General features: G+C 33.6%; 3 protein-coding genes across 3 annotated transcripts; all 3 read left to right on the top strand.

Moving 5' to 3' along the window:
- Nucleotides 1-894: 894 nt before the first annotated feature.
- LOC120177546 lies at nucleotides 895-1,823 on the top strand. The gene is made up of 2 exons (XM_039183657.1): nucleotides 895-1,503; nucleotides 1,704-1,823. The coding sequence occupies exons 1-2, from the start codon at nucleotides 895-897 to the stop codon at nucleotides 1,821-1,823; spliced, it is 729 nt and encodes a 242-aa protein (XP_039039588.1).
- Nucleotides 1,824-7,080: 5,257 nt separating this feature from the next.
- LOC120177598 (monogalactosyldiacylglycerol synthase, chloroplastic-like) lies at nucleotides 7,081-10,622 on the top strand. Its single transcript, XM_039183694.1, has 8 exons — nucleotides 7,081-7,599; nucleotides 8,244-8,416; nucleotides 8,583-8,744; nucleotides 8,826-8,967; nucleotides 9,264-9,488; nucleotides 9,735-9,797; nucleotides 9,877-9,951; nucleotides 10,349-10,622. Exons 1-8 carry the CDS (start codon nucleotides 7,096-7,098, stop codon nucleotides 10,583-10,585), a joined length of 1,581 nt encoding a protein of 526 aa, XP_039039625.1. The 5' UTR covers nucleotides 7,081-7,095; the 3' UTR covers nucleotides 10,586-10,622.
- Nucleotides 10,623-11,780: 1,158 nt separating this feature from the next.
- Nucleotides 11,781-13,495, top strand: LOC120177545 (peroxidase 18-like). The gene is made up of 4 exons (XM_039183656.1): nucleotides 11,781-12,005; nucleotides 12,104-12,283; nucleotides 12,365-12,530; nucleotides 13,473-13,495. Exons 1-4 carry the CDS (start codon nucleotides 11,781-11,783, stop codon nucleotides 13,493-13,495), a joined length of 594 nt encoding a protein of 197 aa, XP_039039587.1.
- Nucleotides 13,496-16,296: the final 2,801 nt, after the last annotated feature.

Here is a 16,296-nt window from a genome sequence, read left to right as displayed (position 1 = left end):
AGGGAGAGCCTCGTATTCGACCATTTAAACACGCCTATTTATCAAGATTTTCAAAATCAGAGGTTTTTCAAGGTCTAAGGTGATAGCCATGCGGGCAAAGCAACCTCTACGACCACACTTTGTCTGATAGTCAAGTTTAAGAATCGATGTCCTTATACAATGAAATAAAGGTCTCCTTGATTGTTGCAAATGAAGGGTTATTAACAGAACCATCCATAATAGTAATATTAGAGTTATCTTTATCATCATGTGCCTCAATGGATGCAAGATTCTCCAAAACCGTTGTATCTATTTGAGGATCCTTTTCCTCCATTGGAGACGTGGCGTCATCTGGTGGTTTGTCTACGAAGTGTCGCGACTTCTTGATGAACCAACCATCGTCTGATGAAGGCTTAGTTAGACTTTGGGATTCGACAAGAACTTCTGAGAAGATAGGAGCGGTCATTAGGGCAAAGAATTTTCTATTTTATCTTTAATTATTTGAGTGTATGTTTAAAAAAATTATATTTAAATATTTAAAAAACTTAATATTTAAATGAAGGATTGAAATTATTTAAATGAAGGATTGAAGAAATTTATGGTCAAAATTATTTATTTTGAGTTGTTAAAGATAAGTCTTGTATTTGATTGTATCCATTTTATTACGACAATTAAAGAAAGTTTAGGATATTAAAATTTTCTAAACTTTATTCTCCTGTGAAATAAATTACAATAAAGATTTTCTAAATTCTCCATGCCCTGGGGTTGCCTGAAAAATTCATTGGTTGGATTTGTGCTTGTTTCACTGATCCTAGCTTTTCAATTGTGTTCAATGGGAAACTTGTTAGCTATTTTAAGGGTGCTAGAGGAGTTAGGCAGGGTGACCCTCTCTCACCATACCTCTTTGTCCTAGCAATGAATGTCCTATCTAACTTGCTGAATATAACTATTTTGAAGGGAGTTTTCAAATTCCATCCTAAATGCAGGAAGATAAGCCTAACTTATCTATGTTTTGCTGATGACCTCATATTCTGTAAGGGCACTATAGATTATATAATTGGTGTGCAGTCTGTCTTAGATGTTTTCTACTCATTCTCAGGGTTGAAGCTTAATGCTAGCAAGTGTGAAATGTATACTGCTGGAATCAATGCTGAGCAGTGTGCTTTTATCCAAGAGGTTACTGGCTTTAAATCAGGGACTCTCCCAGTGAGGTACCTTGGAGTTCCTTTGGTGACAAGAAAGATTGCAGTGAAGGACTGCCAATGTTTGATCGAAAAGATTAGGGCTAAACTGAACTCGTGGGCTAATAGCCATTTAAGCTTTGCTGGTAGGCTGCAGCTTATTCGCTCTGTCCTTTTTAGTATAGCCAACTATTGGTGCAGACAGATGATTCTCCCTCAATCTATAATCAAGAAAATTGAGCAGCTATGTTCCTGGTTCTTCTTGAAAGGAGCTGACCTGTCTGCTAGTGGTGCACGAGTCAGCTGGAGGCAAGTTTATCTTCTGAAATCTGAGGGGGATCTGGTATTATTGATATAGGGGGTTGAAATAAGGCTTGTATAGGGCTTTTGATCAAGAAACTACTGGCTAATGATGGCTCCCTTTGGGTGGCATGGATTCGCTCGTATATGATTAAAATTTTGAATTTCTGGCAGATAAGCATTCCTTTAAATGCCAGTTGGTGCTTCAAAAGATTATTGAAAATGAGTCATGAGGTGTCATAGCTACTTGCTGGCACAGATAATGACCTTAGCACAAGGGGAATATGGGAGGAGTTGCGCATCCAGGGCCCCAAGGTCTCTTGGCATAAGTTGGTTTGGTTTCCAGGGCGTATCTTGAAGTAAATCACCATTTTGTGGATGGCCATCCTAGATTGTCACATCCTCAATACCTGGTTGGTGATTAAATTGTAAAATTTTAGAATTTGGGGATAAAAGTAGGATAGTTGAGTAGTTTAATGATTTATGTGTAGATATTTCCTTAAAGTTGTTAGTAATTATTAAAGGAATTAAAGGGAAAAATGGTCATTTGACCAGAAAGATATTTTTCCCCTTAATAAATATGAATCACTTGAGGGTGGGGAAAAGAGTTATCTGAAAACTCTTTCTTCTTTCTTCTTCTTCCTCTCCTCCCGTGAAGGCTCCAAGGCAAAGGTGAGTTTTCTGGTTAAGCAATTAATTGTTGATTTTATGAGTTAGTTTTGATCATTAGATGATAACTAAGCTTAAGGAAAGCTTAAGTTATCTTAAAATCAAAAGATAATTGAGTTAGAGGAGATTGAAGAATTGGATTTTTTAAGTGAAATTTTGAATAAGAAGGTTTATATGAATTTAGAGGATGAATTTGACTTGTCATCTATGAGAATAAGAAGCTAGAAGTGTTAGAATTATGTTTGGGTAACATGGAAAATTTGGTATGATTATTGATTTCTATATGGAGAATAGAATTTTGAGGTTTCAGATGAAATTAATGGGTATTAATTAGTTTAAGTATGTATATTTGAGTTAAGAATATTAAAGGAAGTGAAATAGGAAGTGTGGAGCTGAAAATGAAGTGATTCTCGAGCTTAAAACATGATTTCTGGGCTAGGGGAATCGGTACCCATTCAAAGGGGAATCGATACCCCCTCAACCGAACCATAAATTCCAGAATGTCTTTGGGGAATCGATTCCCCCACAGTAGGGAACCGATTCCCCCCTAAAAGAAAAAGTGATTATTGGGTTAATGAGTTCGGTTAAGTTTCTAGTATCAAATTACAAGGTGTAGGTATCTAATAATTACCTTAAAATGTATAATTATGTAGATTCAGAGTCTGAATGAGTTCCGAAATCATTGTCAAGTAAGATCGATCAAAGGGAAAGATAAGAGATTGGAATTGACTAGTGAGGCCAGGTGAGTGCATATTCAATAATATATAATGGGTGATGGGAAGAAGACTTACGATGAGTCTATTTCCTGAAGAGTTACATATGAATTCATGATTAAAGGCATGAGTTGAATATGAGTGTATGTATGCTTGATTATATGAATTGATATGTTTTGTATGTGTTATGTGGTTTATGTACAAACACTATTAAGGGTTAATGAGAGAATATCAAATAAGTTATGAAATTATATGAATACAGAAGATAAGTCAAGAGATGTAGGGAAATGGAAATAGAGGTTTATGAAGAATCATATGAGAATAAATATAAGTAATAAGATAATGAAATATAAGATTATGTGAATACATGGTTATGAGAATTAGTAAAATAGAGTTATTTGATTTAATGAGAATTGAGGAAACTAAATAAGATTGAATTATAGAATGGAATGGGAATAATATATCAATTAGGGTACTTGAACATAAAGCTATGATATGTATATATATATAGAATAAATTATATGCTAAAGATCTATGAAGTTATACGAAAAGGTTATAAGGAATATATGAAATTGAATTAATTAAATGGATTAAAGTAGTATATAAATAAAATACGATTAAGTGTAATATATATGTTTAGAAATACGACATAAGTTATATAATATAAGGGAATACAAAGAAATAAAGCATAAAGTAGACGAAATGAGATAAGTTATTATATACCTATATGATATATGTTAGCAGGTAATATGAAAGGATTCAGGAAACTTATATAAGCTATGTGAAAGTGATCTAGATGTTTATATGCGAATTATTCGGTAATAAGTTATATGAAATAAGTGTAGTGATTACCAGATCATAAAAGATAAGTCAGAGAATGTGAATAATATGACCAGAAACTATGAGTATGTGTGATGAAATGAATATATGAAAACATGACTATGAGATATGTGATAAGAAGTTGTGATTAAATGATCAAGAGATATAAGCTAAGGGATATCTGTGAATTACATGAAAATGTGCTATGTGTAAGTGAATTGCGTGATTATATGAATATGAAACCATATGCGAATTGATATGAACTACGTGATCACATGTATGTGTGAATAAAGCTACGAGCTTATATGAATATGTGATATTTTTTCATGAATATGTGCAAGGATATAAAAGATAGTGCCCATGTTATGTGTCTTGAGAGCTTTGGGGTATAGTTGGCATGCCAGGAGTCGAGGGTCTACGCGGTCCTTCGGGACATATAGGTATCCTATGGAACATCTATGAGGTCTTTTGCGACACGTATTTGGTCCTTAGCATATGTATATGATTCTTAAGGAATTTTCTACGGGGTCCTTCGGGACGTATATGTATTCTTTGGAGCATGTATGAGGTCTTTTGAGACACTTACTTGATCCTTGATATATGTATATGGTTCTTAAGGAAATTATATGTGGTCCTTATGGACAATCTTATGTGGCACTACGGTGCAAATTCTACGCGGCACTTCGGTGCAATTATACGAGCTGTGGTGACAACATTAGTGCACAACCTCTATAGACTCACATACCTATAGTTCTCACATATGTCCATGGACTAATCATGAGATAATAACAAATATATGTTTGTGATATGATAAATGTTGTAGAAATGATATGATGTTGTGTGTATATATATGGTTTGATTAAGGGGTTTAAGTATAAAAGTATGTGATTAAAAGATAAACCGTTAATGATACTTTATGTGTATGTAGGTATATTTTGTTAAGTAATCTGATATGATTTTGTATGCTATGATGAAAAAAGGTGATTTAGTATAGCATGATAGAATGAAACATGCATGCATTGTTAAATGTTATTAAGTGCATTATAAGTTTTATTTGTCTCACTAAGTCATCGACTTAGCGTGTGAGTGTTTCACACATAGGTTCCGGAAAGCTAGAAGAAAAGCTAAGAGAGCAAGACAGGTCAGCATATCCCTTACAAATTTCATATCAGAAAATAGATGATTTAAATGATTTTGGTTATTTTGAATATAATTGGCATGTACTAAAGGATTGAGTTAATATGCTCTGATTAATTTTAGTTAATGTGGTCAAGTTATGTAAATAAACTGCTTTTACTTTAATTAAAGTTTTAAATTTTCTTTGAATTTTGTCAAGAGTCAAAGTTTGAAAAGTCAATGTGACACCTCAGACTCGTATCCGGGTCGGGTACGAGTTGGGGGTGTTACATAGATAGACTACCTACTCGGACGAGACTTCTGTGAATGGGTCTGAATATTGATAATGATAAGTGCTTATTCTGTGGCACTGAGTCTGAGACTCGTAACCACTTATTCTTTGGATGTGGTTTTGCGAAAGAATTATGGGGGAATGTTCTTTCCTTATGCGGGATTAAACGCAGTGTAAGTGCATGGGATAGGGAGTTGGCATGGACTATTCAACTCCTTAAAGGTAAATCTCTTATTGTGTAAGTGTTGAAACTTGCTCTTGCTGGTCATGTGTATGGCTTATGGAGTGAGAGGAATAGAAGATTACTTGGGGGTAGAGCCAGGCTGGTGGGTGACGTAATGAATGACATCCGTGATACCATTCAGATCCGTCTTAGCGATTGGTCCATTTGAAGGGCTGATTCGAGGAATGCTGCCATCTGCGCAAGTTGGGGTATTTTGAGCTAGTGTGCTTTTGTTTCGTTTTCTAGTTGATTCCAGTTATTGTTATTCTGCTGTTTATGTAGCATATTGTTCTTTGTAGCAGGATTTCCTGCTTTCTTGGGTAATGAAATGGAATTATCCAAATTTTTTTCTTTCTAAACTCATATGACCAATTAATGTTTGATACAATTATAATACATTACAATTCTATAAAAATTGAGTTTAAAAATTTTAGAAACACCATTATTAGGAAAGAAAGACATAAATTTTAAACGTAAACTATAAAACATGTACGAGAGAAAAATAATTATATACCCTTAAAAGTCATTTTCAATGTAAAATTAATTAATCAACCTCAATAATCAATATGATATAAAACTTAATTATTTAGTATGAAATAATATTATTTTAATAATTTTAAAATTGAATCAATCAAGTAGATTTAATGATAAAAGAATAGCATTCTTTTAATAATCTTTTAAAAAGAAAACAAGGTCAGAGTCGGTGGAAATTTATCATGTTATATAACATAATTTCTTTATATATGGAAATGAGACAGAATTGTTGTAAAATTAAGAAGTAAATATTACGCACCAATCAAGTGACTTCGTAATAAAATAAATTATTGTTATTTTTTTGGGATTTTAAATTTAAGTATTAAGTATACTAGTAACACGAGCATTAAATATTATAAAATTTAATAAAACAACACCTTAAAATCAAAATACTATTTATATATTTTATCCTAAAATTTAATTTAATGGTCAAAATAGAATTGTACGTAAGGGTGTTCATTCGGTTAATTCGGTGGTCGAACCGACCGAACTACTATTTTCGAATTAACCGAACTTTTTTTTTTCTTTAACCGTTAACCGAACCGAACTTTTTTTCGAAAATATTAACCGAACCGAATAAATTTCGGTTAATTCGGTTACTTTTCGAATTAACCGAAATTTTTTAGAATTTTAGAATTTAATATTTTTTTAATTAAAAAAACAATTTACAATTAATTTAAATAATATCTAATTATAAATAATATCTAATTAATTTGATTCAAACATTTTGCATTTAGTTTTGATATTATTTTAATTAATTAATATTGATTTGGATTTTAAATGGATTGGACCTCTTAATATAATTATATTTAAAGGTTAATTCGGTTAATTAACCGATTTCGAACCGAATTAACCGTTAATCGAATTCTAAAAACATCCTTAACCGTTCTCCGATCGAATTAACTAAACTAATTCAATTCGTTCAATTAATTTAGTTAAAACCAAATTTTAAACACCACTTATTATACGCATAGTTTTTTGATATCGAATAAAATTTCCCTATTCTTTTAGCAGAGAGAGAGAGAGAGAACAGGAATAAAGCATTTTCTGGGTATCTACACACTAATCCATTATATGTGGCTAGAAAAACTCTCACTAGATTTCCTCTTTTTCGCATCTTCGCTCGTTATCTTTCTCTCTTTGAAGTAAACGAAATTTGTTTCTTATTTGTGATAACGACTACTTCCATGGATTAAATTGAACTGTTTTAACTTCTTTCTCATCCAACAGTTGAATTAAAAAAAATAAATAAGAAAAACACTTTTCAAAATGCAAAGCCCTTCTGCAATTACCCAAGAATCGGGCCCTGCCTTCGACCTCGTCACTCAACTGTGTCACTCAGCATTCAACAAGAGTTTTCAAAGCTTAAATTCTGATGGGTTTCATTCATTCAAGCCGAATCACGTGTATTTTTCTGGGTTCAGAGACTCGGTTTCTCACAAAAAGCGTATCGTGACAGCTGCTGCTTCACTCGGTTTGGGTGCTAAAAACAGCGTTAGGAGAATCGTGAATGAATTTAATAGAGCGATTAAATTTCACTGTGATAGAATCCCAATTGGGTTTGCTTCTATTCGGTTTGGTTCAGAGGAGAGCAATGGAGTGAGAAAAGGCGGCGGCGGCGTTCTTGAGATTGAAGGTTTGCCTTTGAATGGGGTGGAAGCCGAGACCCCCAAAAAGGTTCTGATTTTGATGAGCGATACTGGTGGGGGTCATAGAGCCTCCGCTGAAGCTATTAAGGCTGCTTTTAACGAGGAATTTGGGGACGAGTATCAGGTCAGTTAACTTTTGTTTGGTAGCTAAGAAAATGCGGGCATTGGAAAAAGTTACAGATTAAGAAAATTTGCTTCTTTTATCACTACTTGCAGTGTTAGTTTTGGTTTGACTAACTGGACTACATGAAAGACCGCATTTTTCAATTTTGTTTGCCTTTTATGTTTCTTCAATTTCTTGGCAAATGGTAAAGGGTAGGAGTGAGTATTGATCGAGTCAAGTAATTTTTTCTCTGAGTTATTTAAATTGACCGGTCGTATTTTATAACTCAAATTTTATTTGAATTCTTTTCCTAGACAAATTTATATAATTCAAGTGGAATTTAGCTGAGTTGTTTGAATTTATGTTTATGTTTATGTTTAATTGTAAATATATCATGCAAGAGTCCTCGAAATTGAAAACCAATTCACTGATAACTAAAAGTTCCGAGTCCTATTTCATAACTTGGCTCAATTTGAAATTGTTTGAGTCAAGTTTGTGAAATTATGGGTCAAGTAGAGTTGAGTTCTTTTTAGCATCAAATCAAATTGAAAAATTCGGTTTTTTCCAAGTTGATTCGAGTTTTGCTCATCCTAGTAAAAGGATTAGTGGGAGCTTATTGTTTTCAGCTTACCTTTGCTCTATATGTTAAGAGTGGCAAATTGCAGGTGTTTGTTACAGATTTGTGGACCGATCACACTCCCTGGCCATTTAACCAATTACCAAAGAGCTATAACTTCTTGGTCAAACATGGATCATTGTGGAGATTAACCTATTATGGAACCGCTCCTCGGGTGATTTATCAATCGAATTTTGCTGCAACTTCAACATTCATAGCTAGGTGAGAATCTATTGTCGATCTGCTTTTTATAGTCTTCATATTATGTTGTCGATATGCGAATGAATCGGAATATAGTATCTCAGCCTTGCAACAAATTAGTTATATGATTTCGATCTCCATTCCTCTAACGCGGATGTGTTTTGTTTATTCTATGTTCTTATGATAGAGAGGTTGCCAAAGGGTTGATGAAATACCAACCTGACATTATTATTAGTGTACACCCTCTGATGCAACATGTGCCACTTCGTATTCTTAAGGCAAAGGGTCTATTGAATAAGATAGTCTTCACCACGGTGGTAACCGATTTAAGCACTTGCCATCCGACATGGTTAGTTCTGCATCTTAGTTTTCATGCTTCGAAATCCGCTTATTCTCGGTGTAATTGTTGTGATGCTTATTCTTGTTTTAGGTTTCATAAGCTTGTAACAAGATGCTATTGCCCAACAGATGATGTTGCCAAAAGGGCATTGAAAGCCGGACTCCAACCATCCCAAATAAAGGTCTATGGCCTTCCAATACGACCTTCTTTTGTGAAGCCTGTTCGGCCAAAGGTTGGCTTACCTTTTAAACTAATGATTTTATATTTTTCGTTTCTCTAGGATGATTTTATTCTATGAAAACTATTGTCCCAAACTTTTGCACACAGGTAAAGAAAGTCTTGATGCAACAAATTCATTGTATTGCGATTCGGCAATTTTTCTTGTTCTTTTTGCTGGTTTTTGTAACACCACTTGTTCTTTTCATGTGTTATAGCAATTATGTGTGGCTTTAATATCTCCGTTGATATCTATATTCATCTTCCATTGTCTTATCGGATCAATCGATACTGACAATTTTGATAATGTAGATTGAGCTTAGGAGAGAATTAGGGATGGACGAGTATCTTCCTGCTGTTTTGTTGATGGGAGGAGGGGAAGGAATGGGGCCCATCGAGGCTACTGCCCGTGCACTTGGCAATGCATTATACGATGAGAACCTTGGCGAGCCATTAGGTCAAATCCTTGTCATTTGTGGCCATAACAAAAAACTTGCTAGCAAATTGCGGGTAATCGATTGGAAAATTCCCGTCCAGGTATCGACTTTTCTTTGATGTTTTAATCCCAAGTAACTTTGCACAGCTAAGTTTTCTATGTATAATTACTATCCATGCCTTTTTCAAGAACCATGAGAAGACTTGTGATGATTTGATTCTAAATTCTGACAAATTTCTATCGCATATATGCATTAAACACGCCGAACAATATTATTAACGTTATGATTTAGGGAAAAAGGTTTATGCAGGCAACTGATAGTTTTGGAATTTTTCCAAATCTTATAGGTGAAGGGATTTGTCACCAAAATGGAGGAATGCATGGGTTCTTGTGACTGTATTATCACAAAGGTAACTTTCTAAATGGAAGACATAATATACGGATGTGTGTAATACATTTCTTGATATTGCTTGATTTTCGCTTCAATAGGCGGGCCCTGGGACTATTGCTGAGGCTATGATACGAGGTCTTCCCATCATTTTGAACGGTTTCATTGCCGGGCAGGTAAGTTTCCGCTCTCTTTTTCACTTTTACATGTGAGCTTTCTGAAGTAGATTCGATATAGATTGTTTTCGGGAGGGAACTTCAATACTTTTACTAGGTTCTAGCTTTATTTTATAATCATAATCGTGAAGATGCAACATAATAAATTAGTAAGTTGACCACATTATATAGCTAAACTAGGCTAAAGGATCATGAAATCCAAATTTCCTTCTTTTTTTTTCATTCACCCTGTTGATTTCATTTATCAGCTGCAAGTACTAACAGTCAAATAAGCCCCAGTTTTGGGTTATTTAACTTTCGGGATTAGACAGTCGATGTGAGCGGTGCAAAAGAAGCTTGCGACTGGGTCTTTTAACTTTTGCCAAAGAAGTTTAAAAGCTTGGTTTCGATTTTGCAGGAAGTTGGAAATGTCCCTTATGTGTTGGAAAATGGATGCGGGAAATTTTCGAAGTCACCAAAAGAGATAGCCGATATTGTACGACAGTGGTTTGGCCCCAAAGCAGATGAACTCAAGTCCATGTCTGAAAATGCTTTAAGGCTGGCTAGGCCTGATGCAGTGTTCAAGATTGTCCATGATCTCCATCAGCTGGTTAGACAGAGAAATTTTGTACCACAATTTTCTTGTACAACTTAAGTCCCATTCGCAGAAGAAAAAATAAACAAATTTTCTTAAGATTTACCCCTTTTGATTATAACATCAGTTGATCTGTTTTCTCAGTTTGATACAATTTTCTGAGAAAGTTCGCACTTGTTTCTTATTATTACAATGATTCAAGCCATGAAACGCTGAGAGAGCATGAACATAGTAAAAGGAATTATCTTAAGAACAGTCATGGTGAGTTCTGCAGCAAATCTGCACACTACAATCTATTTTGTGATTCATGGATCATTGATATTGTTTCTTTACCATGTCCATTAACTGTATATCACTTCGGAGTCGTTGACATTTGTTGATGGTAAAATTGTGGTTGCAACGGCTGTAGGCTGTTCACTCCTGATTTGGGCAGAGCCGCGTTCAGTGGTTCTGATGGGCTGTAGGAGATGATCTGTGGGGTGTGAAGAGAGATCATGAGAAAGGAAGAGCAACACCACCCCTTCAACCATGTATGATCGCTTATATAGTGACTCTCAATGTTGATACTATAGCTAGAGTTATGACGGTTATTCGTATGTTGGTAGGATTGTAGATATTGTTGCCAGGTGTCAAATTTGATTTTGACAGATCACGTAGGTCGGTTAGTGGTCTTGTCAAAAGACCGTAGTCATCCAGACTCCAAAAGATATTGGATTCCAGAGACCTCTTTGTAGCTTCAGGGGCCAAGGGATTGTAATCATTGGGAAGATATCAGAGAAGCTTCCTGGCCTCGACAGACGGAGGATTAACAGTAGAGACGATGCTTGCGGAGTGGGTTTGAAGATAGCATAACGGTATTGAATTCCAGTAGACAGAATTGAAGAGTTTGGTTTGCCTCGGAAACCTGCCATATTAATGGCACATACTGTCATTGAATCAAGCTACTGCTGTACACTGTCCCAATCAGTGAAATACATCGATCAGAGAGCTTCCAATACTTGCCAAAATAAGTTATCATCCATGAAATTGATGCATCCACCATGCTAGTCTTTGTGCATCTAAACAAGTAAGAAGAAACTTGAAAATGATCTTAAATGTTTGCTTGGCCAAATGCAACTAAATGCGCAAGTTTTTACTCATCTACCGCCCTGATAGTAGCTCAAGGTCATTAATGCAGCTTTGAATATCAGTAAATTCATGGGATATGGCCACCAGTTGAGTGTTGAACACCTCTTTACTCTAAATGCATCAGTAAATGGCAATCAGCGCATCAATGGACACCAAAATTACTTTCCTCCTCGCTGTTTTGCTCTCTTTTTCCGCGTTGCCTTTGCGCGCTAGGCTCTCGTTCGACTTCTACGAGACATCATGCCCTGCTGCGGAGTTCATTGTTAGCAACACGGTCAGATCAGCTTCTTCTTCTGATCAAACCATCCCCGGGAAACTACTACGCCTGTTGTTCCATGACTGCTTCGTCGAGGTCGGCTCGGATGCCGGGTTAAAACACCTTTTATCACCATGAATGTTGCATCTTGCATGTGTTTGTTTATCTGAATTATGGTTGCTAGGAGTGTTCAGGGTTGTGATGCATCAGTACTATTACAAGGAAACGGAACCGAGCGAAGCGATCCAGCAAATACTTCTCTTGGAGTATTCTCGGTCATCGATTCGGCTAAACGGGAACTCGAAATCTTCTGCCCTGGAGCCGTTTCTTGTGCCAATATCGTTGCATTGGCTGCAAGAGATGCGGTTGTTTTGGTAAAAATCTCTAATCTTCTTCCTCCATATCTGCATGCAATCTCAAGTCCGAGGGATTTAAACATAAGGATCATGGAACAGGCAGGTGGACCTGCAATTCCGATTCTGACCGGAAGAAGAGACAGAAGAATATCGAATACTGCAAACGTCAAACCAAGTATTGCAGATACAAGTTTCACCATGAATGAGATGATCATGTTCTTCAAATCTAAAGGCTTATCTCTAGACGATCTTGTAACTCTATCAGGTATTTCATTCAAACAAAAGTCATCAATACGAGTAAAACTCGACTTGATTCAAACAATTGATTTTCTTTTCAATTTCAAGTTATTCAATTCGAGTCAACTTGAATTATTGAGTCAGTTTTTGAGTTTAAATTTAAAGTTTTGACTCAACTGAAAATTTAATTGAGTATTTTAATAGTTTTACAATTTCATCCATGATTTCTTTATTCTTTTAATTCATCGTTCATTTTAAGTTTATTTTTATTAAATTTAAACTACATGAGTCAAATATTTATATATCTTTAATTCCTTTTTTATAATGAATTTTTTATTTTTTAATTTAATCTTTCAATTTTGCATGATTTCTTCGTTTCTTCAATTCATCATTTATTTCAAGTCTCCTTTTATTAAATTTGAATCACAAGCTTTTAAACCATTGTAAAATATCTATGTATATTCAATTCCTCTTTTCTGTAACAAATCTTTTATTTTTTTTAATTCAGTCTTTCAACTTTGTATTATTTACTCATTTCTTCAATTCATCATTCATTTTAATTTCCTTTTTTAATCAAATTTGGATAGCATGCTCTCCTACCATCATACAACACATTTATACCCATATCAATAATTTATCCTAAAAATACCTACTTTGAATAATTATATTATAAATATATTTTATAATTTTAAACTATATTTGATTTATTAAATAACATTACAATATGAAAAAATGTCTATCTTATATGTTTATAAAAGTTGATAAATTGAAAATAATTCATATCATAATATTATAAATAATTACAATTAAATTTGTATAGAAACTCGAACAACTCAACACAAACTTTATGAACATGACTTGAAAAAATTCAAATAAAATTTAAGTCATAAAATACCACTCATCAATTTGATTTTTTTACTTAACTCATTTGATTGGATGCTTACCCTGACTATCCTTTTGGCTTTTAAAGGTGCTCATACAGAGAGGTATTAGTATGACTTTGGTGCGTCAGAGAGAAGTAGCGTCAAAATTTGGTTTTTGATAGTGACCACGAATTATTTAGGGTAAAGAATCAAGTGATTGTATTTTTTACTTAAGACATGATAAAAAAATGTCTAATCTTGTCAATTACAAAAGATATATAATTCTTGAAATATTAGAAAATATTTTAATTCAAATGATATTTAAAGAACTACAAAATAAAAATTTGTTCAGTGCTCATAACCTCAGAAGGTAGCATTTTATTTAATATGTTTGAATGTAAAGTGACTTACAAACCTTTAGATAAGATTTTGTACCCTGTACTTTAGTGCCCCACAATTCTCAGTTGCATGAGCGAGATTACACGATTAGAACCACTATCGTAGAGTCCTTCAAAGATTAACTTCATGTTTTCATAAGTGACGTATGCGAAAATGCTTAACTAAATGCAATGCAAATGTGAAAAAACAAAGATGTAAATGCGAAATGCAAAGATGGAAATGCAAAAGTGTTGATCCATATGATGATTTTCATAGAATAAGTTTCATCATAGATAAAAGTTCTAGCTATTCAAGATAGTCCGTTTTCACTTACAAGTTTTGCATGGATGTTTGGTCTAAAGTAGGTCGATATTTCGTATCAGAATTTCATCCTTGAAAAGTATGCCCCTCAAGTGCTTTATGACATATCTCAATTGATGCCCCTGCAATGTTGGAGTCATGCTTCACGTCTTGATGATTAAAGGTGGAATAGTTGTAGGTAAAACATTAAGGTTACACCATTGCTCTCATTAAGGGATTATCTCTCAAATTTTGGATGTCATTCTATCGGTCAGTTTGATGTATGATTTTCAAGCGAGCTTTATCTCATTCTTTGACCTTTCATTAGCCATCAACACATTCGTGTTATGCTATGACGATGATATAATACAAAAAGGTTAAAAATGACAAAAAAAAGGGAAAATTGAATTAGTACAGGAAAAATAATTGATAAAGATAAAATTTTTATTCAAAGATGAATATAAAACCTACCCTATCATGGTATCTACAAAACGTGATTTTATTAAAATAACAATCATACTCGGACATGCTTTCTACCCAACATGATTTATTTCAGGAAATTAGTCCTAACTGCATGGTATCTAGTTCGCATGCTTTCATTCAAAAATAAATTTATTCTATGTAGAAAAGAGTAAAGGTGCAGAGTTGTTCCTCTATTATGTACACCTATTAAGGTGACTACTATCAAACAGAATTTTGGCATTACTTCTAATGGTCAAGGGTTCATTATACGCATGGCTTCGATCCTAGAAAAAAGATACTCAAAATGTCCTTGTCAATGCCCCCTTGGGCTATCAAACCCTCAATCTTCATCCATTATAGGCTTAAGCAGATCGAGTTCAATTCGAGGGAGCACATTCCTTATGTCTAACTCGAAGGGTTGCTCACGAAGATCATAAGGGCATGTACTCCGAGAGTGATTCACTATCCTATCTGGAGAGCTACTCATGAAGGGACTAGCAAATCACTCCCACTTAGTGGGATATAGCTCGGGTATAAATCTTATGACATGTAAATGCACGTGATGTGTGTGAGAAGAAACTCACAAACCTTTTGACAAACATAAAAAATCAAGACTCAATTTCGTAAACATTAACAAGTCTAAAATCAGTGAACTCAAAAATCAATACAACTATTTACAAGAGTAAAAAATGATTCATGATTATGAAAATTGAAATTAAAAGGATCTTAATTCAAGTAATAGTCCAAATTTGAAAAAATTCAACTACTCAGGCAACATATAACCGAACACGGTTTAACTCTTTAGTGTCTCCCCAGTAGAGTTGTCAAGTTGTCATAACCATTTTTTTAGACTCTTTAGTGTCTCCCCAGTAGAGTCGCCAACTATTTTTTTAATGAATTTTGAATATAGTGAATTTCTTTATAAAATACTTTACTCGGTAAAGGTGATTTAGTTTACTCGGTTTTATTTAAGAATGATGTCCCCTTACTATGTGAATTAATATAAATTGAAATTCAGTTATGTTGGACATAATTTCATTAACCCAAGATGCAAAATAACATTGTCTTTGATTCTTTTGGAAAACGAGAAAACAAATACAATGATTCATGAATGCATCAATAATAAATTATATGTACAAAATAGATGAAATATCAAATATAACATAACAAAAAATAATAAATAATAATAAAAGACACACTCAATATTTATATTTATTAAAACATAAAATTTGGTGGGATATCTTTTCACGCGTGTTTAAACTCTTCAAACAAAGGCAATCCAGATTTTTGAATGTTTTCCCATATATAACTCTTTGTTCGAGATGTTACCTTAAAATAGAATACAATTTATTTTCATGTTTATGTAACTTTAAAAAAACATAGAATACAAACAAATATTAAATAATAATAAAATATCAATTTTATTCAAATAACTCTCGGAGGGGCACTCCAGATTTTTAAAGGTCTTCCGTAGGTTAATCTCATTAAAAAGGTAGTGCCTTAATTTAAAATTGAATAATAGTACTATTAGCACCCAAATATACACAACGATTATGAAACAAATATGTTAAAATATAAATTAATTTTAATATATATATAGAGGGATGCATAGATATTTTAAATAAAAGATAAATTAAAACATATAAAGAAAATGATTAAATAAAAATATATATGTACATATAAATAAGGGTTTCGAAATATTAAAGGAGTATATATATATATATATATATATGGTACATATTATAAGATATAAATGGGTATGAAAATGGAGTTTAAAAAGAATATTCATAA

Source organism: Hibiscus syriacus, unplaced genomic scaffold (genome assembly GCF_006381635.1).
Source record: "Hibiscus syriacus cultivar Baekdansim isolate YM2019G1 unplaced genomic scaffold, ASM638163v2 tig00112293_pilon, whole genome shotgun sequence".
NCBI lineage: Eukaryota > Viridiplantae > Streptophyta > Magnoliopsida > Malvales > Malvaceae > Hibiscus > Hibiscus syriacus.
The sequence above is the reverse complement of the archived record's forward strand: the minus strand, read 5'-3'. Positions and strand labels throughout refer to the sequence as shown.

Excerpts from the sequence above, each read along its gene's own strand:
- LOC120177546 (XM_039183657.1), top strand. The coding sequence starts at position 895 with ATGAATGTCCTATCTAACTTGCTGAATATAACTATTTTGAAGGGAGTT. Across the intron at positions 1,504-1,703 it reads TGAAATCTGAGGGGGATCTG|CTACTTGCTGGCACAGATAA; the intron begins GTATTATTGATA and ends GAGGTGTCATAG.
- LOC120177598 (XM_039183694.1), top strand. The coding sequence starts at position 7,096 with ATGCAAAGCCCTTCTGCAATTACCCAAGAATCGGGCCCTGCCTTCGAC. Across the intron at positions 7,600-8,243 it reads AATTTGGGGACGAGTATCAG|GTGTTTGTTACAGATTTGTG; the intron begins GTCAGTTAACTT and ends GGCAAATTGCAG. Across the intron at positions 9,489-9,734 it reads ATTGGAAAATTCCCGTCCAG|GTGAAGGGATTTGTCACCAA; the intron begins GTATCGACTTTT and ends CAAATCTTATAG.
- LOC120177545 (XM_039183656.1), top strand. The coding sequence starts at position 11,781 with ATGGCAATCAGCGCATCAATGGACACCAAAATTACTTTCCTCCTCGCT. Across the intron at positions 12,006-12,103 it reads TCCATGACTGCTTCGTCGAG|GGTTGTGATGCATCAGTACT; the intron begins GTCGGCTCGGAT and ends AGGAGTGTTCAG. Across the intron at positions 12,284-12,364 it reads CAAGAGATGCGGTTGTTTTG|GCAGGTGGACCTGCAATTCC; the intron begins GTAAAAATCTCT and ends ATCATGGAACAG.